The 23,267-nt window shown below is 37.5% G+C and overlaps 1 protein-coding gene across 1 annotated transcript in view; it reads right to left on the reverse strand.

Moving 5' to 3' along the window:
• The window catches only part of prex1 (phosphatidylinositol-3,4,5-trisphosphate-dependent Rac exchange factor 1), an 86,098-nt gene that overhangs the window by 46,886 nt on the left and 15,945 nt on the right, over window positions 1-23,267 (reverse strand). Inside the window, exons 2-6 of the mRNA XM_065247049.2 lie at window positions 14,415-14,480; window positions 13,975-14,097; window positions 7,726-7,830; window positions 7,304-7,405; window positions 6,460-6,621 (exon numbers count right to left, since the gene is read on the reverse strand). Coding sequence (XP_065103121.1) covers window positions 6,460-6,621; window positions 7,304-7,405; window positions 7,726-7,830; window positions 13,975-14,097; window positions 14,415-14,480 — 558 coding nt within the window. The remainder of the gene's footprint in view (window positions 1-6,459; window positions 6,622-7,303; window positions 7,406-7,725; window positions 7,831-13,974; window positions 14,098-14,414; window positions 14,481-23,267) is intronic.

Raw genomic sequence — 23,267 nt, forward strand, 5'->3', positions numbered from 1 at the left:
ATCTGAGAAGCACCCATTTATTCATTTAGCAACATCATCCATTTATATCACATAACTTCAGGTGGACATTAGATTTGGCTTGGTTTGCACACTAAATGCATCAAGTGTCTAATTTCATTTAAAAATCCTATTAAAATAACTTTTAACACGAGCTTCCATATCATCAAGATAAATGCACCCCAACAGGTTTTGGTAACATAGTGTGGCCAGTATAATCGCCAGGACCGTTAAAAATTGATTCTGCTCAGATGCCACGGTCCATGCCGACTGTGTACGGGATGTGATTTTCCATGCTTGGCAGGCATGCGAGATCGTGTTTGATAAGCGGCATCTATTTTCTCTGCATGATCAATGGTGTGCCCAGACAGGTCAATTAAAAAGATGGGAATCTGCTTCCAGCTTGTTCTTCACTATTTACCTATAAAGGTGAAACAGTCTGGACTAAATGGAAATCGAATGCATTTGCTTTTAAACCAGACCACATCCTAAAACCCTGATATATGTCTGGTCAAGCCTGTGGTAAACGCCTCCATGCTGTTCAGCATTAAATGTTGATCTCATCAGTACATGATATCACAAGCAAAAAAACTCAAACAAACACTGATGCTACCACAGAGGACGGTACTCATTTGTTTATGACAACCAGAATTAGATACGCCTCCTAATGACCTCATCGAAAGAGACGGGCGACACACAGTGAAAAAGCCATGGTGGTCTGAACGGGGTATAACCTGTAAGACTAGTCTAAGCAGTTTAGGCAACCAGCCACTGGAGTCCTAATATTGTGATGTTCACCTTAGGGATTTTAACATAAACATGGGCCTAGATTGGGCCTCAAAATGTGGTCCGTCTTCAACAGTGATTCTAGTCAAGGGTTAGCATACCAGGGATTTAGCAAGACTGTCATCATCTACTTAGCCACTGTATAAAAAAATCTCAGTCTTGGAAATGAGAGCTGCAATACATTCACTCTATTTTCAATTCTGGATCTTGGTCTCAGGGGGTCTAGACGCTTGTTCTGGGTGTCAGGAGGTCTAAGATTTTTGGGTCTAAAGTGCAACTCAAGTGATGATAAGACTGCAGTGCAGTATGGTATAATGGCCTTAAATGGAGCACATTTTAACCACTGTCACTAAATACACTCACACCAGGCTGTAAAAAACGACTTATTTCGCACAGCCACTCAGTACTGCATCAGATAAATCAATACGGAGGATTAATGGACAGGGTAAAAAAAGTGAGAAAAAGGAGGGTGAAGATGCTAGCAAAGAAGGATGAGCAAATAAGTGCTGGAGAGGGACATAGAGACAGAGAGAGAACAAGAAAGTGGGTTCATGGTGGCACAGTGTGGCATTGTATACAAGACTAGGACGGATCTCCATGGTAACAGGCTTTTGTGTCAAGACTTCCTCTTCCTGCTTGTGGTATGCCTACATGTCAAGAAAATGTCATCAGCACACACAAGCAGTACTGATCATGTGATTCATTCCAGACTATGCCAACAAATGCACATAGGACTGTGTCATAGCGGCACTTCTCTAAACTAACAAACCTCAAAAATGTGTCTGCTGGTTTTCTCCAAGGTCCATATGCTAACATTTTCAAGACATTTCAAATCTTATTTCACATGCTCGAACAGATTTAAAATTTTTCCAATTTATAATCTGTTGGAAGAGTGTGTCATTCCTGCAGCCCTGATTTCAATAGGTTCTGCAAAACTAATGATTTCATGGACAGAGTTCACTTCCCTGTCTCTGATGGGTTGGACAAACTAGACGTCCAGTCTAAGGGACACCTATTTGCATGCATGTACAGCCTATAATATAGTCTATAATATATGTATTTTTTTGTTGTCAAAATATGTTTTTTATTAAATTGTTATATTATATTGTCACCGAGGGGCAACCTTCCGATCTCTCTGATGAAGCCAATACGGAAGTGACTTAAACTGCAATTCATTGACTGGCCACTTGAGGCTGGCTCCAAAAGGGAGTCAATTCCCATAGACCTCCATGTTAAAATGCCCAAACTTTACAGTAGAAAATTATGTTTACAGCCTGGTACAAAAAGTGTTTTTTGCCCTTCATGACAACTGTGAGGGGGGTACATTTTTTTGTAACTCATCCGTTTAATTTATATTAAGCCTTAAACTTCTGAATAATTAAAGGGGTGGCCACTTGGTGAACTGCCACTGCTGTCAATAGAATCGAACTAGGCGGGCGTGGTTTGAGCAACCAGCCACCAGTGATTCGCGGTAACGCACAGCCAAGATGGCGACAACAGGAAATGCTTACTTTAAGCTTCAAAAACGATCTTTAGAAATCATTGGGTGACGTCACAGACACTACGTCCGTATTTTTTCACAGTCTATGACTGTCACGCTGAAACCTGGGGCAACCGTTGCTGTGCTTGCTATTGTAAATATAAGCTACAGGGGCGCCGTTAGGAGGGGTGCAGAGTATGCAAGGCATATGGGCCCATGAGTACGCTAGGGGGCCCCACCGTCATCACTTTTCCGTTTTTTTATTGTTCACGTTTAATTATTAACACTATAGTAAAATGTAAAGTAAATGAATATAAAACTACTGTAAATGACTTTGTGTTAAGTACAATTAAGACACTTTTAAAAAACAGCATGCAAGCATGACCTAGTAGATGCAATTACATATTTGGCGGTTCTGGTGGTTTTTAATTTGATTGTGCGGGTATGGATATGGGTGGGTAGGCAACATTTTGGTTTGGGATCAGTTTGGTGGGTTTGCTATGTAATCCTGTTAAGTTACCACAAACAGTCGACAGCCCTACTGTTTGGCATTTCAAGGTAAGATCTCACATGCCATTAAAAAGCGCTCATGCTGATCCGTAAACCGTAAAATGTTTCATGAAAAATGTAAAATATTTGTGTTAATACAAAAGGACAGCAAGGGCTTTATTTAAGGAAATATTAGGATAGCGACTGCTGACAACTAGGCTGTTGCATTTTTAAGACGGACAATAACTTAATAGTCGTAGTTAAAAATAATATTTTCTGCAATTGTGGACTCTTTATTAAATTAACATGAAATAGGAGAATTGTCTAAGCCATTGTAATAGAGTTAAATTTTAAATTACTAAGAGCTGGTTTTAATGTTACAGCGCGATCATTTTCAAAGTGAAAGTGATTCATTTTTATTCAGGTTTGCAACGGAGGTTTTGCCCAAAAAGTTAACAGTGCAGCTATTATAAACGCTATATCAGATTGTTTTTAACATGTATCCTAATAGAGAATGTCTGTTTTATATTTATGTTTAAGTATTGTTGTGTTTAAATATTGTTGTAATGTTGTTAATGTTTTGTTTCAATTTAATTTGATTATTAACACTGTAATTTTAAACGCTATATTGGGCGTTGTAATGCAGGGGCGGAGTGGGACCAAAAAAATCTACCGGGAAATTTCGTATACCACCGGCCCACCATGGTTACTACAAAAGGTCTCGTAGCCTATTTGTAGTAAAACTTGGGTAATACAAATCGTAATCAATCTGCCCCCCCATAAAAAATTTCAGAGTAATAATAAAATCATTAAATCATGGTTCATTTTCCTAAATGAGTAACTATACAAAATGATATATGTTTGAAAGATGGAGATGCGCACCTGAATCAGCTATAACAGAGCGAGGCCAGAGATGAACGTGCTCATAAATGGGAGTAATATGGAGTAATATGTGCATCTTGAATAACTGTAAGAATATTTCCTTTAAATATAATTTTTGTCATATAAAGTTTTGAGAGATAATAATGTTTTTTCCACTGTTATTACTTATTTATTTTAACGTGTTTGGCGCATTTATCTCAGAGATTATTTCAGTAATATTGCTGTTTTTCTGCTAATAATAATAATAAAATTTTCATGCCAATCCTGCTTCCTTGTCTGTTTATTCATTTCATCATGCTGTTAAGTTAAGTTATATGTGGATATGTATTGTCATATGAGACGTTCATTGGCATCTCGTCTAAAATTCAATCATATGCGGAATAATGTGTGCATCTTTAAATAACTGTAAGAATACAGTTCCTTTGAAAATAGTTTTTGTCAAAGTTTTGAGAAAAATAATGTTGTGAGGATATTTATATATTGCAGTTGAATACTCTCGTATATTATTAATCAGACCGAATATGTAATGCAATAAACAGGCATTCGGGCACGCAGCTTTTTACATCAAAGGCCGACAGGCTATGCAATTTGGAGTGGGCCGTTCAATGATCCCCTATATTTTAAAAATCCTAAACATGGTTGGACTAGGCTTTTATATAGCCTAGTGTGTTGAGCAAAGAGGCTGCACAGTTTGACCAGAGGGAAGCGGCCACACATCAGGCCGCCAGACTTGCAATACCTATTATCAGACTGGCCCTCGCAGCCTCAAAACACTACCGGCCCACCGGGAAATGTCCCGACTCTCCCGTCCACTCCGCTACTGTTGTAATGTATTGAAGGCTAATATGACGGTGGATCATAAGACATAATTTTCGAGTTTAAATTAAGTTTTGTTTGCTTTAAATGTTTGCTTAAAATGAATTTCTTTTAATATAATTAGTCTCTTAATTTTAATCAATGTTTTGTTGATAAGTTTTGTGAATATTAAAGAAAAAGAACATTAAAAAGAACACCGTGCATCATTACTTAACAAATATAAACTACTGCAATATGCTACCAAATGCCAAAACATGCAGTATTATCTTTGTAATAATATAGTTGTTGTTGGATGTGCAAAATCATATTATGGAGTATATCACTTTTATCGCTTTTCAAAAAAACAGCCTTCAGTGCACAGAAATTAAATTTGTATGCCCATCAGCAGCACATTTGATTGCGGCATGCTTTTGACTGAAAATCAACGTCATATTTAAAACTTTAGCCGATTGTGCTTTTTGCAACTTCTGTGTCACTGGCTAAGGGCGTGCGTGGGCGAGGTGCAAACTTAAAAAAAAAATCAACATCATATTAATTTTTAATATTTTTGCCGGCCACCCTTTTTTGTCATGAGCGGAGGACGCGTGTGGGGGTTGCGGGAAACACATACCACACGCACAGAGAACAGCGACATAAAGAGAATATAAGTTATTTGGTTTTTTCTGATGAATACAGTCAGTTTTTAAGAACATTTTTAAATGGACAAAATGGACTATAAGATCATCAATATGAATTGAATTAAACTCTGAAGAATTAACTATTATAGGCTAAACATAAATGTACACATTTCGCTTCTAAAACCGCACAGAAAACTCGACTGCCGCGACTTTCAAAGCGCCTAGATTTCCATAGATTCAGAAATGCATCTCCATGCATTTTTCTTCTATTAGTGATTAATTAAAAATCAGTCACGTGAATGTTTTCTGCCTTTCCAGATTAAAATGGTATTCGTTTTTCGAATAGCCTAAATCTTTTTTTTTTGCTTCATACATTTATTTTTAGTTGCAAATGCGACTTGTAAAATTAAATAAACGCACTCAACTGAGTAATTTTCTATAGCTACACATTATGGTATGAAAATCAAACAATCATCTAAAGAAAGGGGCCCAAAAATCTGTCTCGCATAACCCCCTTGAAACTGTTCATTGCGCCCCTGATAAGCTATAAAGTAAAATAGTCGTGCCATCAAAACTTACAAGGGGTGATCAAAAGTTCAGAGACTATGCCAATGAATGATAAACAACCTAAAACTTCACCTAAAGTAAATCAAGTAATAGATGAGGTTCAGATAATATAAGAATAACGTTCAAATGTTCTTCAAAGTGACCATTTTGTATTTTTAACAACATGTACATTGACTAAAGTAAGTCTTTTACCACAGTTAAGTGACTTTTATGTGCAATACTTGATTGTTGCACATTCATTTTCATTGCCTCTCTTTAAACGCCTTTTTCTCAAAATTCTGTTCATGAAAATCACAGCAATCAGCCGGCTTCAGATAATCATGCCCTTTGTTTTAGCAAAGCTATGAAAGAAACAAAAACAATTTTTGGAAATGTTTCACCCTGTAATGGGTTTTCCCAGATCGCATCACATATTAGTCCCGCCTTAACAGCATTCTCTTGAGTAAGGCATCTGTGTCACAAAACCACAGTTTTTACACTTTTAGTGTATTTACTTGCATGAATGTACATGTAGTTACTTAGTTATAGTCTACAATTATTAAGCTGGGACAGAAGAAAATTGTTTAACGGCAAATACAAATTGTATGACATCAATTCAAAAAGTTTACAGTGCCAACTGATAATTGATAGTAATTGTTATCACGCTTTTATATTGGTGGTCCACCAAGAGTCAGTGTGGATGTCCCCTGGGTCTCTAGAGGCTGACAATTTGTTTTAAACCAACACTGAGGATAAATATAGGACACATGCACGCACGCACCTATATGATCAGTACACAGTACACAAACATCTATACTAAACATTTCTACTAGCGTTCCCACTCACCTCCCATCCCTCTATGCGTGACTGCAGTATCTCAAGAGCTTCTAATTTCTCCATTTGTCTCTTGGTCTCATTGATGTTACAGCACACAGCTTTCATGGCCTGCAGGGCTTCCTCTACTGCAGGGTAATCTGAATGCTTCTTAGGGGTCCTCTTCAAAAGCTCCTAGAGGGTGGACAGCAGGTGCTTATGTTACATGGTTATACACAACAACTGTTATACACACTGCTTGTGGCTTCTGTATGCTGTGTGTATAATGTTATAAAAAAGGCATATTTAAAGCAAGCATGAAACTGTTGTTATCTTGTTTCTGAAAATCTGTGAAACTTTCAGGAGATTTATGCGTCTACATATCCAAGTTGATGTGGCTATTAGAAAGTCAAATAGTTATTTAGACATGGTTTTAAATTCAGGTTTGGTACAGTTTTCGAATTCTCACTCACTTTTGTGATCAAATTGTTTTCCAATGAAATAAACTAAGTTCCTGTTTCATGTTAGCTTTAATAATCATATGTTTTTTTTTATAAGAGACAAATTAGTAGGCTAAACCAGTGGTTCTCAAACTTTTGGCATGCAGCCCCCCTTGTGTAGGGTGCATTCCCCCCTTCAAATTGACATAAAATAATCTCAAACATGAAATTGAATGAAAAAAACATTAAACTATACAATGTAGTGCTGTTGGTTAGTAGCTTTGTTTTTCTGAGGTGATAAATTAGTGTCTTTTATAAAATGTAATAACCCCCCCCCCCCCTGGCAGCATCTCATGGCCCCCAGTTTGAGAAACACTGCTATAAACCGACTTGACATCTAAACTAAAGTCCATATGGTGGTAAAGTTTAAGCCTCACCCTTAGCAGGAGAGGGTATTTACAGATCCTCTGGATGGGAGAAAGCAGGTACCCCTCAAGAGGAACATCTGTGCTCTTTTTGCCTCCCAACAGCATAAGGTGCTGAACAAACAGATGACAAGATACAGAACTGAGAGGAAACACTTATTCAAGGTTATGACTCATAAAGTATAAAGTTGCCATAAGACAGAACAGTGAAGAGTTTTCTATGGAAAACTCTGAATAAAATTCTCTCACATCCTGATTTGTAAAATAAAAATAAGTTTCACTTCAACAGATTTTTCTTTTCTGAAGCAATTTCATTTAACCAGTAATGCAATCTGCTCTAAAGGGGTTACATAGGTGAAACTGATCTGTAATGGGAATTTCATCAGAATTCAATGCAAGAGAAAGTTTTCCTCTGATAAAAACAAGGTGTTTACCAGCAGGAAAGTCCGCACGTGAGGGATCTTGTTTAACTCCATCAGTAGTCTGAGCGCTTTCTCATGGTTACTACAGTATTCCCCATACACAGAAAAGCGTTCCCTCTGCAGAGAAAACAACATAGTCATTTTCAAAACACTCTTTGGTTAAAACAAAACCCCTGCTGTGGTTTTATTAAAAAAGTCCAACACATCAGAAATATACAGATCTTAATAAATCAGGTGTCACTTTAGATTCCCCCTATAAGTCCCCTTAACAGACTTTGATTCATTCTAGATTAGAGGATGTCTATTTTTGCACATTTCTTTTTTTTCTCACATTTATATGTCACACTGATTTTAAACACTTTGTAATCTATCTTTGTGAAATTTAATTATACTCTCCTTTATCTCAAATACAGGAGCTGAGAAGTAGCATAAGCAGGTGATTTTAGGTATTGAAACTGTCAGAGGTTCAGAAGGATCTTGGCAGCTATCGTTCTTCACTACATTATTCGAAACAACACAGGAAGTGAAATCGAAGCGCAAAGGTTTTGTCTGAAAGCCACACCTTCTCTATGGCCCACAAAAGCTAGGTGGAAATAGGAAGTTGCGAGCAAAAAGATAGCATGCGAAGAAAAGCATTTATAATCTGAGCATGCAGTAATTCCGAACTAACACCGAACCACACAAATATTTGTAACTTTGACATTGTACTGCTAAGTTGAAACTAGGCCAAGTTGGCCAACTACAATACTAGTTATTTTTTCAACATTTTAAAATTTTGTTTATTTTTAAACAAACATGACATAAATTTAAGTATGGAAAATTATTTTACAGCTAGTTTACCGATTTGCACACTGTATTAAAGGACTGCATGTATGTTGCGCACTTGCTGTCATGTTTTTAAGTGTATTTTACATTTATTTGGTTTTGTAACAAAATTCGCACTTACAATTTTTTTTATTGTTTACAAAACAAATTTTCAAAGCATTGAATCAAACCGTTTGTACAATTATGAGAAATATAATCACCTTAAAGATTGTCCGTGCTTTTCACTGGTAGTGTTGGTGTATACATTTATTTTATAGTAAAATAAATTAAAGGTGCAGTGTGTAATTTTTAGAAGGATCTCTTGACAGAAATGCACAATAATATACAAAACTATATTATCAGGGGTGTATAAAGACCTTTTTAAAATGAACCATTATGTTTTATTACCTTAGAATGAGACGTTTTTATCTACATACACAGCGGGTCCCCTTACATGGAAGTCGCCATTTTGTGCTGCCATGTTTTCTACAGAAGCCCTTAACGGACAAACTTTTTTTACTAAGTTTTCTCTGTCAATTACATGTTTTTCCAGTGGCGGCTACCATAGCTTCTCAATGCGTTTAAAAACGAGGAGTGAGCAGTGGACTGAGCCGTTGGTTGCAATTTGCAACCTCACCACTGGATGCCGCCAAAATTTACACACTGCACCTTTAATAAAAATGTACAGGACTGTGCAAAAGTCTTAGGCCACCATGCCAGAATTAGATTTGTTGTTTTTGCAATGTTATAGTTTTTCAGTCTCTTTAATAAAACACATCCAGAAAATACAGCAAATGTGTTTATAGTATTAAAAACTGTATAAAAATGTAAACTGATGTGTCAAGTTTTAAGGGTAAACTCCCCTTCCACTTGAGCAATAGCAGGAAACTACAGGATCTCTTAAACCCAAATAAAACTAAATCCTAATTTCTAATTTTAAATTTGTCTTTTTACTTCATTCTGCTCAAAAACGCTCAACATGTGTTTAGTGCCAAGAGAGGTCACACTAAATACTGCCGATGCCTAAAAAAAAAGAGACATTTAGTCCTGAAAATGTATTTTTTTGTACATATTTCCTGTATTTTCTGTTTGTTTCTTTATAAAATAGATTGACAAATAAATATGGATGGACATTAAAACTTCTAAAACAACAAGTTTGGTGGTGGTGGCCTAAAACTTTTGAACAGCACTGTACGTTTAGAAACGAAAGAGATTAGCAGCACAGCATTCATTTAGGTAATGCACCAGATGAACTGTTCAACATCTATCAGATCAGGGATGAGGTCAGAGACTATTAAAGAAGCAGATATGATGACATTCTTCTAAGTTCCTCAGGAAAAGTCTGTGTTGGTACTGTAGCCTTGACAGGGACACCATGTTTTCCTGACAGTTGATAGTACTCGGATCATCTTGACAGAGCAGGAAACTCATCCTGGGATTTTCAGAGGCAACTGTAAGCAGTGGCGGTTCTACACGGAGGCCAAGGGTGGCCCGTGCCTCTGTAGACATGTCCCTGGCCACCCCTGTGGCCACCCCGTGCTGACCAAATAAAAAAGTATATATTTATTTTGATTTTACACGCGAGCGCCAAAAGCGGAACTAATGCGATGCAATGTTCTACACGGGCAAACTAGAGCGGCGCACCCAACCACTGTAGTCGCCTGTGGGTGCTGCTCGGCAACTGTCTCAATTCGTTCCCAACCTCTTGATGTTGAGAATGTGGATGCAGGTTTGGGCACTGGTAAGGACTCTAGCTCACTTCACATTGGGACACTGTTCACTTGTTCTCCTGTGACGTGGCTGCGTGTTGTGATCATTTACAGCTGTTACTCATCAACAACCGGCATAACCAACATCTCGCTAACTTTTTAAAGTTTACACATTGTAAAAAGCGCTGTAATTATGCTCTTACATATACGTGCATGCAATTGGAGGAATATAATTAAATGTTTACAATTTAAAATAAATATTATTTTAAATACTGATTAGATTGTGGTCCCTAACTGTCTAGCAATGTGTGTTTATATGTAAACTAAAACAAAGTTTGTCTTTATAAAAGTTTGCATTTCATAAAGTATATTGAGCAGGCTCGCATGCTTTTCGGTTGGGGGGCTTTAAAAAAGAGCCCAGCTCCCCTTTGCACCTGCACTCACTCTTGTATTAAATAAAAAAGTATATGATTGTAAAGTAAAATAAAGTTTACGGGGTAGTTTCCCGGAAAGGGATTAGTCCTAGACTCAAATACATTTAAGAGCTGTCCAAACTGAAAACAACTTGCAATGCCATATCTTAAAACACAGCTTTGTTTTGCTTCAAAATGCACACAAGTAATGTATAATGTATGTTAAAACTAGTTATATTTCCTAATTAAACTAAGGCCTAGTCCTATCTTAAACTAATTCCTGTAACCACCCCTATAATCTTTAAATATAATTTCTTGCCAATTTTTTATGTGCCCCTCTGGTAAAACACTGGCCCCTCCTTGGCCCCCCTAGTGAAATTTGTCTAGAACCGCCACTGACTGTAAGCCTGTGGTTAGCTCATTTTAATGCATCCAAAACTCTCTGCTTATGTCTCTTTTAGTCCATGCACAATGTGCAATGTGTCTTTGGTTAGTTTGGATTTGCATTAGGATGTAAACAGTGTGTGTGTGTGTGTGTGTGTGTGTGTGTGTGTGTGTGTGTGTGTGTGTGTGTGTGTTTGAGCACTGTGGTTCAGCCCTCAGGGCTTCAGACCTCAGCACCTGTAATGAGAGAGCTTGGCACCATCACGCGCCATCCATGACGAACATCTGTCCTGGCATATGCTTTTAAACAGTCAATCCAAGAACACACACAAACAAACAGGCATTCCAATCACGGTGAAAAGAACTACAGTTTGAGGTTAAAACCTCTGAATGTTGCAGTGAACTCAGCCAAAGGTCAGACACAAACGTCAAACCCAAAACGATTGTAGAAACAGTTAAGTGTTAATGAACTGCACTCATTAAAATACAGCAGACTACTGCTGAAAGCCATCGCTTTTAAACCACTGAATATCGTAATAGTCATCATTACCATATTTTCAATGTGGAAAAAAACAGCTTTAACTTACAGACAGAGTTTTAAACAGAAAAGAGGCTGAATTCCAGACGGATATTTAAACAGCAGTGAATAAAAGGTACTGGTCAATTCAAGGTCTGTATCCACTTTCATGAATCAAACGATCCTTTCAGTAACTGCTCAAAAACTTAAATGAGCTATAGCTGTAAATTACTCTTTAAAACGCATAAATACCCAACTTGTTGATCTTGGTCAGCAGTAAGGTTAAGTAAACTGAGATAAGTGTTTGCCTAACAATGCATCATGCAGTGATTATGGATGGGGCTCAAGCCGGGGTTGAGAAATCTTCTACTGAAACGCAGAGAACTGCCAACTAACATTACACTTTTCCTTCTGCAGAATGTGAAAGCTGTCCAAAATGCGTCTTTGATTATGAAAGACTTTAATTTATTAAAGATGGAATGCTTTTGCAAACACGTCTCCAAAGCATGAAAATGTAACAAGACGTGCACTGTATGGAAATTAAGACTTCAGAGAGAAATCTGATGGTCATTAAGGTTTCTGCATAAAGCATGTATTGACTGTGACGATGACCCTAGGCAAAAGTACACGTTTTAAAGCTGCACTAAGGCTACGATTTCACGAGATAACAAATCCATGTGCCAAGGTGCACTGTGAAGCCAAGTCGAAATGTCACCTTTCTGAATTGAACAGTTCAGTAAATACTACAGTAGGGGTTCTGTGTTTATGATTGAGTGTGTGGAAAATTAATATTCATACCGAGCAAGGTGCCGTACAAATGCTCATTTCACAAGACTGTATACTATTGCGAGCCCTGGTAGCTGGTAGACTTCAGGCTTGTGTGAAGTTTGTTGTGGCGGTGGTACAGTAGATTTATTTTTGTTAGGTGAGATTTCAGTCTCGGGAGTGTTTTGAAAAAGTAAAGGAACTTTGATAAAATCTTCAAGACTAAGTGTATTTGGAACAAAACAATGCTGGGAGAAAATCAGTTTAGTTAAGACTTATGTATGAATGGATGTATTGGTATAAGATATTGTTGGTTTGCATAATCCACAAGCTTGCAGTGCATGATGAATCAACAGTGATAGATTAATAGCGAAAGAATAAACTAGTCAGTGGTTCCCAACCTTTATCCTTGGGGGCCCCCCTAAGTACATACATGACAATCTGAGCCCCCCCAAAACCTCTACATACATCTTGGTTTGATTTTGCTGTTACATTGATAAGCATGTTGAGCAAAATGGAAATAATTATTTTAAAGTGGACATTTCACTTTTTTAATAAATAAATATTTGGTGTCCCCTGAGTACCTATGTGAAGTTCTAGCTCAAAATACCCCATAGATAATATAGCATGTTAAAATTTGTAGGACTGAACAAAAGTGTTGTCTGGGTGTGTCCTTTTAAATGCAAATGAGCTGATCTCTGCACTAAATGGGCATTTCCGTGGTTGGATAGTGGTGCAGATTAAGGGGTGGTATTATCCCCTTCTGACATCACAGGGGGAGCCAAATTTTAATTACCTATTTTTTCACATGCTTGCAAAGAATGTTTACCAAAACTAAGTTACTGGGTTGATCTTTTTACATTTTATATGTTGATAGAAGCACAGGGGACCCAATTATAGCACTTAAACAAGGAAAAAGTCAGATTTTCATGATATGTCCCCTTTTAACAACTACCATATATTAGCATTGTAAGCATGATTTTTAAAACACTTTTTAAAATATGTTTTAATCAAACTATTTGTGGGACTTTTTTATCTTATTCATAAGCTTTATTTGAGCTCAAAGCATATTGAATCCCACGCCCCCAAACAACCAACCGTGACCTCTGGCTCTGCCTGAAGCAGGGCCCGGACCCCAGGTTGGGAACCACTGAACTAGATCAAGGACGATATCACTTTAGGGTTGCACACGAAACTGGTACATTTTAGAGCACCGACTGAATTACATCAATATTACAGAGGACCGTATCAATCTGTGCCTAATTTCAGTACATGAGAAAGCATCTGGGCGCGCCATGAGCCGACAGAGAGAGCAGCGAGAGTGCAAGCGAGAATATGAACGAGAGAGAGAGAACTGTGACGTGACGTCAACCTTGCAACTTGCGCAAACAGACAGCGCAATGTGATGCATCGTCAACGACATTTATAATTTTCACAGGCTATTAGACCTTGACAATATACAAAGAAGGTGCGTAACAGAGTTCAATGAGCTACTCAAGCGCTGTTTGAGGACTGTGTGGGCGCATATCAGATGCGCATCCCCGGAGAGATGCATAATAATGCTTTAGACAGCGCGCAAATGCTCTATACTAAATGTTTTTGTTATTCCACAGAGAGTAAAGTACTGAAAAAGTACCGTTGGGTACCGGTACCCTAATTATAAACTCACAAATTGGAGAAAGACGTTTCCGAGAGAGTGATGCGACTGAGGTTCAGGATGTAGACTCCTGTCCAAGGCAAAAAGAAACTCGCGATGGACATCCAGAATAGATTCGATGTTGGAGAATAAGATCTGTGTGAAAGGAAAAGAGAAAATGTAAGTAAGTTATTAACATTTATATTCTTCTTGTCTTTCCTTTAAAACAGGGAAGGTGAACTTAATTCATACAAGACAAAAAATGACCCTGTGATCAGTCAAAAGACAAAGTCAAAAAATGACTCGGATATATGAATTAGTTCTGTGAAAAGAACTTGTTTGCAGATGTCAAATTATTTGACATTTTGTTATTTATGCAACTTCTGAATGTGACTCGAGTGTCCAAATGCTTAGGGTCAGTGTATGTTTCAAATAAAAATAATAGCATGTAAGGGATTTTAAAGCAGTTTTACCTTGACCTGCTCTGGTGTGAGACATTGAAGGTTTTCTGGAGTCTGTCTAATTCTTTGAAGAAAAGCCTGATACAAAATAAAGAGAGGGAGGTAAAGGTTAGTGTGAAAGATTTTTGTAAAAAAAAAAATTCATTCTCACGTCTTCACATTGTTCAAAGTCCTATAACAAATTTCCTACATGTTGTCATCCTATGCTTCCCCATGACCTTAGGCCCGACAGGACAGCCAGCAGCATTCAGCTTCAGTGAGAAACACACACAGTCGCCAATCTATCCTGGCTATTGGACAGCTCAGCATCATAGACAAGTTGTCAAGGGCTTTTTAAAGACGGCTTCACCCTGCAGCGAATGCAAATTATGTGCTGACAATAAAAGGATGAGGGGTCTGTGGCTACACAAACCTCACATCCATTAAACCCAACATGAGAAACACAAAAAAAAACTTAATTATATCAATATGTACTACTACATATAAGTAACTTTTAATCAAAATCTTATATTACATGTGAATAATATATCACAAAGTTTTAAAACAAATTAAAAGTCTAGTGGTTACATTATGCTCAAACTAGGGCTGTCACGATTATGAAATTTGGCTAACGGTTAATTGCCTAATAAATTATGGCGATTATGACGATTATTTGTTTTACATTTTTTTGCTTTGAGGATTATTATGATTGATTATCTGTTTTACATTTTTGTTTGTTCATTAAATAATTTCACACGTTGTGATTATTTAAATTAAATCTTTTGCAAGGTTTACCTGGCAGTAAATATTAATATACAAAACACACATTTAAAAGTAATTATTTAATTAATATATCTTTCCAAAACTGAAAATTCTCACAAGAAATAAACACAATAAAGTTTCTAAAAAATACCTGAAAATAAAAATGCAATCAAAATAAACTATACCAGAACAGGCTGAAATAGTAGCCAATCCTGCTAAGGTCATATTAGTACTGGACCACATGTCTGTAGTGCAGTAGTTTTCAATCTTGTCCTAGGGGACCTACTGCCCTGCACATTTTGCATGTCTCCCTTATCTAACACACCTGATTCAGATCATCAGCTCATTAAGGTACAGATCCATGAACAGAACTGGGTGTGTCAGTTAAGGGAGACATACAAAATATGCAGAGCTGTGGGTCCCCTAGGACAAGATTGAAAACCACTGCTGTAGTGGCTGAAAAAAAATTCCTGCAGCTCCCCTTGTGTTTTTTAGAGAGATGTGCAATCATTGCGGTGTTTTGAAATCATCGCGATGAAGTCAAACAATCGCGATGAGACGATTATTTAATCATTGTGACAGCCCTAGCTCAAACATATCAGGGCTCAAACATTATTGCTGATGGTGCCAGCGGTCATCATATTTTATGAGGAAGCTGTCTGAGATCTGTCTCGGTTGCTTTATTTCAGGCTCTTGACATTATAAATATCTTTAGCATATTGATTTGCATGGTTTGTTTTAAAAAGAGTCTCCTCTGGAGGAGGAGAAAGTCTGTCAGTCATTGACTTGTTTCTAATTCTGGCTCTGTAAAACAATTCTCATCATCAGCATCTCATCATCTGCCCTGGTGTCTGTTAAACAACTCATCACTCCAGCAGCAGCTATTGTCTCCAACCGTCTCCCACCACATTTTCACCTGTCACATCCCTTTTTTTTTTAACATTCCTAATCTCAGAAATCTTAATTTGCATACCTTTATTTCTTCCCAAACCTGCTACATTGGCAGAAAAACACGAATGGGTCTGTCTGGATTGGACAGAATAATGACAGAATCTACATTTCTGAATGAATTTAAATATAGCCCACCACACCTATTTTCCTTCAGCCACAATGACAGGTTGAAAAGTTTTTTAAGTAGTACCACTTGCCCCCACACGGCAACTCCTTAACTCCACTTCTTAATGACAGACTAACTCTTAGTCACACTTCTGCATCTCTGGAAGACATTTAGCACGCCAGTGTATGTTCCTCTAACAGTGTTTGTTTATAAAGGCTCTCATTTAGCTGTAAACTTCTGTCATATCATGTGACATCACATGCTTGCACTCGGGAACACATGGGATTTAACTTACTGCCCAACATGATGCAAAAGCTAAACTAAAATAAGCAAATGTGAATATTTAAAAAAAAATTTGTTCAAGACATGAACACAATCTGGAAGCTAATAAAGTAGGAGTTATGTGGGTGATGGTGGGGGTCGTGTTCATCGCTCTAGTTCCTGGGGGCGGCGGATGAGGGGACATCCCTCAGGCAATGACCAATTAAATCTCTCATATGCCCCCCCTGCCAAAGACACCCATAAAACGATCATCCCAGTATGACTCACCCTGAGGGGATTGTGGGGTTACAGACAGGCTGTGGGGCTTCACAGCCTGACCTCACAAAAACTCATAATTTTTAAAAGGTGGGTAATTTGTATGAATCTGTACATTGTACAATATGACAAAACGGTAGAAAATAGAGAATAATGAAGCCCACCCGTGAAAGCAGATTGTGCAAAAAAAAAAGATTGCATTGGGTGTTATATTTGTTTATAAACGCTTTGAATTTGCTCAACACTGGTTGGTTTTAAACGTGCATGATTTGAATGTTTAAGCTTCTCTGCAGGTCTCACTGGACTTTATTGTGCCGTTCTCTGGCTCCTTACCGCGTCACTCTCATGCTTACGTCAAAATATCACATAAATAAACAAATACTATGAAGCTACCATGGCAACTGTTACCGTTCCTCTGGGCAACGGGAGTGTGAAGTCAGCAGCAGAGGATGACAGGTGCGATCAGGGCCTGTGTGCAGGATGAGAAATGAATTCATTCATCCTCATTCACTGATGCAAAAGGCACCAAAGTAATGAAATACAGAAAATCAATCTTCAAAGGCAGGGTGATGTGACTTGCGATCTCTTTTAGTAATCGGGTGAATCTGTGATTCATTTCATATCAGTAAAAAGGGCTGAGACAGATCTAAACGACAGGACCGCACTCAGATTTCATGCCAAAAGTGAAACATCACAGTTTATATTTGCATTAAATATGAGTCATTTAGAGATTAACCTGCAGCTAGTAAAATAAATAGCCTAATGTTACACAAAGAGTGGGAAGACCCATTTGTTCTGAATGTCACAGAGAGCAGGAATACAATTCTAAAATGTAAAAAACATGTAAAAAGTAAAATAAGACACTACTTTAATATAATTATGCATAAGATAGCAAAATAAATAGAAGACACATGAAGAGTTTGGCTCCAAAACGCAATAAATCAATTTTGACTGATTTCGATAAAAACGTGTTTTCTATGCCAAGAAAGTGGCAAGATGAAAACCACTATTTTCTGTTAAAAACTTTCACATAGCATCTTTAGATTATAAAAACATAAAAAAAATTCAAATCCATAATTTAATTTTCGAAGATTTATTATAAAAACTGATTTTTTTCCACAAAAAAAAACTTTTTTTTCCAAAATGCTATAAATCTATTGAATCAATATATAAATGTGCATTAATCTTTGCCATGTTATATTCATTTAGTTGACTAGTGGTATACACGGATAAAAAAAATAAACATTAAATGGCATTAATCAAAACACTACTTTGTCATATTAAGAACATTGTCAATGTCATCACTGAACTTTTTTTGACAGCGATCAGCTGTAAAATGTTTTGGTCCTGCTCGATTTTCATTTCATTTTCGGCTTCGAGTAAAATAAATGGAAAGTTTTTCATAAGATCCCCTGGGTTCAATGTGTTAGCATGACAGAAGCTTGATGTTGTCGGGAGAACAAGCAACAGCCGGCATTTTTCCATCTCCCGAGTGCCTCTCACGTAAATTATTCGATTTTGATGGCTTAATTTCTTTCCCGTCACAGAAAACCACCACAGGTTTATCAATGCTGTTTTTAAAACTGACCGGATACAATACTGATTTTGGCGGCAACTCATTTTTATTGCGTTTAGGAACCAAACTCTTCATATAGTTTTTGTAATTACACAGTAATACAGCTTATATTTATTTTTATTTATTTGGCAGTCTTTTAGGGTTCCCACACCTTGGCTAAATTCAAATTCAAGGACCTTTCAAGGACTTTCCAGGTCCAATACCCTCAAATTCAAGGACTAAACGTGGGGAAACATTTTAAGTGAGAGCAAGGTTACATTGTGTTACCTTTTAATATACATTGTTACAGTTCCCTTTTGATGGAACACTGCGGTGACACTTTGGGGACGCCTCTAGTGGTAAGTGCGTCTGGATGTGTATATCAAATTCAACCAATGGTGAGGCTTAACGACAAAGACAGTGTGCAGGAAGTATATCGCTATCTGAAATATTGCCAAATACAGCGTTACAGGGACGCATGTAGTATGGCAAGGGAGCCGCAGCATCTCGTTCCCTTCTCAGGGGACAACGGTTACATACATAACCCGAGACGTTTTCATCTGTCAAACACAACTATGCAAAAAACATTTTGGTATGAATCAACATTCGCCTACAGAAGATATAAACATTTAAAGCGAACAGTTTAGCACGTGTGCTTAAAAAGTCTAGAATTTTTATGATATTATCCTACACTACACAGGGAATTATATGGATTTTTTCCTCCAGATTCACAAATAAAGGATTTCAAGGACCCATGGGAACCCTTTCTTGATCAATATGTTAGAATGGTGAAATTTCTGCTGCTGTTTATGTCATTACAAAATTATTAATATTCCTTGATTAATTTTCATGCTAATTTTAGTACATAAATGTTTAATTTCAAAGATGTTTTACTGAACAGTTTTGGTACTGTGTAGGCTCACCACAATGTATTTTCTGCAGCACAATGTTGGCCAACTTGGTTCTGAAGCAAAACCATTCGAGAACCACAGATTAAGCCTATAACAGAGAGTTATAGTTACGTCCAACAAAAATGACACATTTTGAACGCTTCCAACAAGGCTGAAATACTGACGTCTGTGACTGTGGCCGATCTGTCCAGCTGGTACGAGAGATGTGGGAATAGAGTTACACACAGTAGAATAGCCACAGGCTATTAGATCTAGACGAGAATGAATGCGTCCATATGCCCCCGCTAAGGAAACAAGCTGTTCGCTGACTCTTTTTTTCCCTCCTCAATGAAATGTTTTTCCAGGAAACAGACGTTATAATTTTGCCACCTGCAACACGGGCTGACCTTAACCAAAACACGAAGACTTAATTCAATGACAGGAGAGAGACCCTGGCCTCTTGCATTTCAGGAAGGAAAAGGCAGAACAAACCATTTCCGTAACAAAAAAAGGCTGCTGTTTCCCACACAATACATCAACGCCGCTTATTGTTCAGATGGCTTTCCGTTTAAATTAGTGAATTATCAAACAATGATTGTCATTATTGGGAAAGAAGGGGCTGAACTGGATAGGAAGCTTGTACTGCCTGTCACCCTTGTATTGTCGATGGACTAATGCCAATAAACTTAACACATGGAAACGGTGAAGTAATAGTCATACACATACAAATATTTTGTGATGGTTTGTGGATGTTTTAGAAAATTTATGATGCCCACTGCAGTTCTTGCTACACCTTAAGCACAGAGAGCAGTCTGTTTTTTTTCTGTTTACACAAACGTAAGTGCATGGTCAAACACACACAGTTTATTTGCATAGTACGTGTACACAGACGTTCGACGCATGTGCATTGCGACAAAATTTAATGCATCTCCTGTAGCCATAAATTGGCACATGTATGCAAAGATTCAAAATACCGCCGGTGCGCATCCAGTATAGGGACCCTCATGTACATGTTAAAAATTGATTATTACGGCTTTTACTGTATACACAGGATATAATATAATATAAATGTAAAATAAATGTGCATGTGGTGAATACTGGCATAATAATAAGGCCTGTAGCCTAACAATTTCTTTTACAAGACTTTACCAAGACTTTTTTTGCAACTTTCTTAAAACTGTTTTTAAAATTTCTTAATGGATCCAACATGCTTTAAGTGACGTGGTTAAGTAGCAGCGGTGTTGTATACAGTAATGAATTACTATGCCAAATCCACATCTAGATCAGATACAAAACTTTGCTTGACCTCCTAACCATCAACAAACAAAAACAAGTTTGTTCACACAGTTTTGGATTGAAACACATCTAACCACAGCGGTAAATGGAGAAACCTTATCGACTGAGAAAATCGTACTAACTGAACCTTTCAGATGCAAGAAAACCAACACATACAACCAGCACAACGAGGCCAGCGTCTATCGCACAGTCTACCGCAGCAAAGTCAGCAGAAGTTTGTGTTACACAGTTTCTGTTATGCACACTGATAAGGGACTTCGGCAGCACCTCTTACCCGATCTCACGTGTCAGACCTAAGAGGACAACCTAAGTGAGAACAATTCATCCAACTCATCTTGATCATCATTTGTGTCACACTTGCTCGCTCTTACAGGGGTCAGACACTTCGCCGAACACTGATGATCCACTTTAGTGACCTTTCCTGTGGCCTCTCTCACCAAAGAGAGTCTTTCATTATCATGTAAACTAATACGCCACTCAAAGCCTCTTTGGTAAACAAACACTACTGGAACTAAATTAGCAGGACATCACCAATGGCAATGTGTTGCCTATTTCAATTATGGACAAATGGAAATGCATTACAAAGGTAGATCTAGACGAATCACAAAATAATAATAATACACAGCTAACCTGTATAGTGAAATGTATACACTCCTGTAGCTTATCATAAAACATGAAGCTAACAATGGCAAAGTCATGGGTATGATTCATAAGGAATGTATGAACTAAACTTACTAAGTGTGACCCTGCCTGTGAAAACCCAGTTAAAATTATTTTTTGTGATTGGCTGTTTTCTACATACAATCAGCCTACATAACATTTTGTGAAATATAACCTTGATATCTTTAAGTAAGGCCATGCAATTAATGATGAAATGAATGATTAACATAAAACTTAAAAGGAAAACACCACCGTTTTTCAATGTTTTACTATGTTCTCACCTCAACTTAGAAAAATGAATACATACCTATCTTTTTTTTTAATGCGTGCAGTTAAACTTTGTACAGCGCATTATGAATGTGTTAGCATTTAGCCTAGCCCCATTCATTTCTTAGGATCCAAACAAGTCTTGTGCCGTTTTTGGTTGTTTCCTTTAAATGCAAATGAGTTCATCTCTCCACTAAATGGCAGTGTAGTGGTTGGATAGTGCAGATTAAGGGGCAGTATTATCCATTTCTGACAGCACAAGGGGAGCCAAATTTCTATGACCTATTTTTTTCACATGCACTCTTAGAAAGGATTTATACATCTTTGTGTGTTAAGCTTTTAACACATTATGTGCAATTTTAACACATTATGTGTCATTTTGTGCTGATTTTGTGTTAAAATATAACACAAGATGTGTTCAAATGTGTTGTTTCAATAACAACACAGAGATGGGTGGATTCTGGGACAACACATTTAGTGTGTTGTCCCAGAATCAACACTAATGTGTTGCTTTTAACACATTCGTTCTAAAAGTGTGCTTTCAGAGAATGGTTTACCAAAACTAAGTAACTGAATTGCTCTTTTTCTTTTTTTTAGGTTAATACAAGCACTTATAGGACCCAATTATAGCACTTAAACATAGAAAAAGTCTGATTTTCCCCTTTAAGAATGAACGTCCCCAAAATCAGAGCAATAGATAAACAGAGGTGAAACTCGTATAGGGGAAATAAAGTTGCGCTTTCATTATGGAAAGAAAAAAAAAAAGAGGAAGGATGTGACTGTGGACAGGAAACCGTGTGGTGTGAAGATGCTTCATGTGGTGAGGTCAGCGTCCTCTTCAGTTCAGAGAATAAAGCTGCATGCATATAAATGCGCAGCTAAAACGGAGAAAAAAAACAGCACAGCTGATGAATATGGGTACTGTTAAATTTAGATGATGACTACAAAGGAAGACTTTAAACTTAGGGTTAGGTTTGTAACCAATGTGAATGTTTAAAGGTGAATTGAACACCAAAGTTTATTTGGCTGAAGCGGATGCAGTGTGAATATGACTTTACACAATAATTTTCACAATTATTCTAAACAAGTTAAAAATGACCTAACTGCTTTCCAGTCTCACTAGAGATCCAACGCACCCACCGGGTAACCTGTGCCATGACAGAAGGTCAGACATGGGCAAGAAGCCTTTTGTTTGATGCGAATCAGTCAGGCAAAGATGGTCAGACAGTAAGGTGGACCAAACCAGACTGGCCATATGCTGTCATGGACGTCCACTTCTCCCAACAGCACTGAAGGTCAGGAGCCTGCTGCCATCACTTCTGCCATCGGCAGACGTCAAGGCTAGCACCGTTCTGGGTCACCTGGCAGCACTAGAACGTGGCCAAAGCCAGTATGATGGACAATAGGAAATGATTTGTACTGGGGTATGCATTACAAAAAATATCACACGTTGCTATTTGCCTATATCATGTAATTTAAATTTATATCACGTAAATACTGTTGTTATATTTAATAAAAAATATTTAGCAGTAAAACTATTTTAAATTGACACCTGATTACCAAAATACATCCTACACATCACTAGGATCCGGTTTTAACCACATCCACTCGAAAAAAGTCAAGTCTGTTGCATGAGGCCAAACACAGTGGCACTATTGAAATAAAGGACATGCTATTGCAAAATGTACTTTTTAAACCCCGAGTTGTGAAACTAGGGTGAACTCAGCAATTTCTTTATAAGAGAGAATCCTGAAAAACTCATTGACTAAAAACTACATGCAACCGAAAGAATAGAAAGTAGAAGTATAATCCACACAGGGTCAGTTTCTTGGCAGAATTGTTGAAAAGTGAATATAAATTTG

This window comes from Paramisgurnus dabryanus, chromosome 11 (genome assembly GCF_030506205.2).
Source record: "Paramisgurnus dabryanus chromosome 11, PD_genome_1.1, whole genome shotgun sequence".
NCBI classification, from domain to species: domain Eukaryota; kingdom Metazoa; phylum Chordata; class Actinopteri; order Cypriniformes; family Cobitidae; genus Paramisgurnus; species Paramisgurnus dabryanus.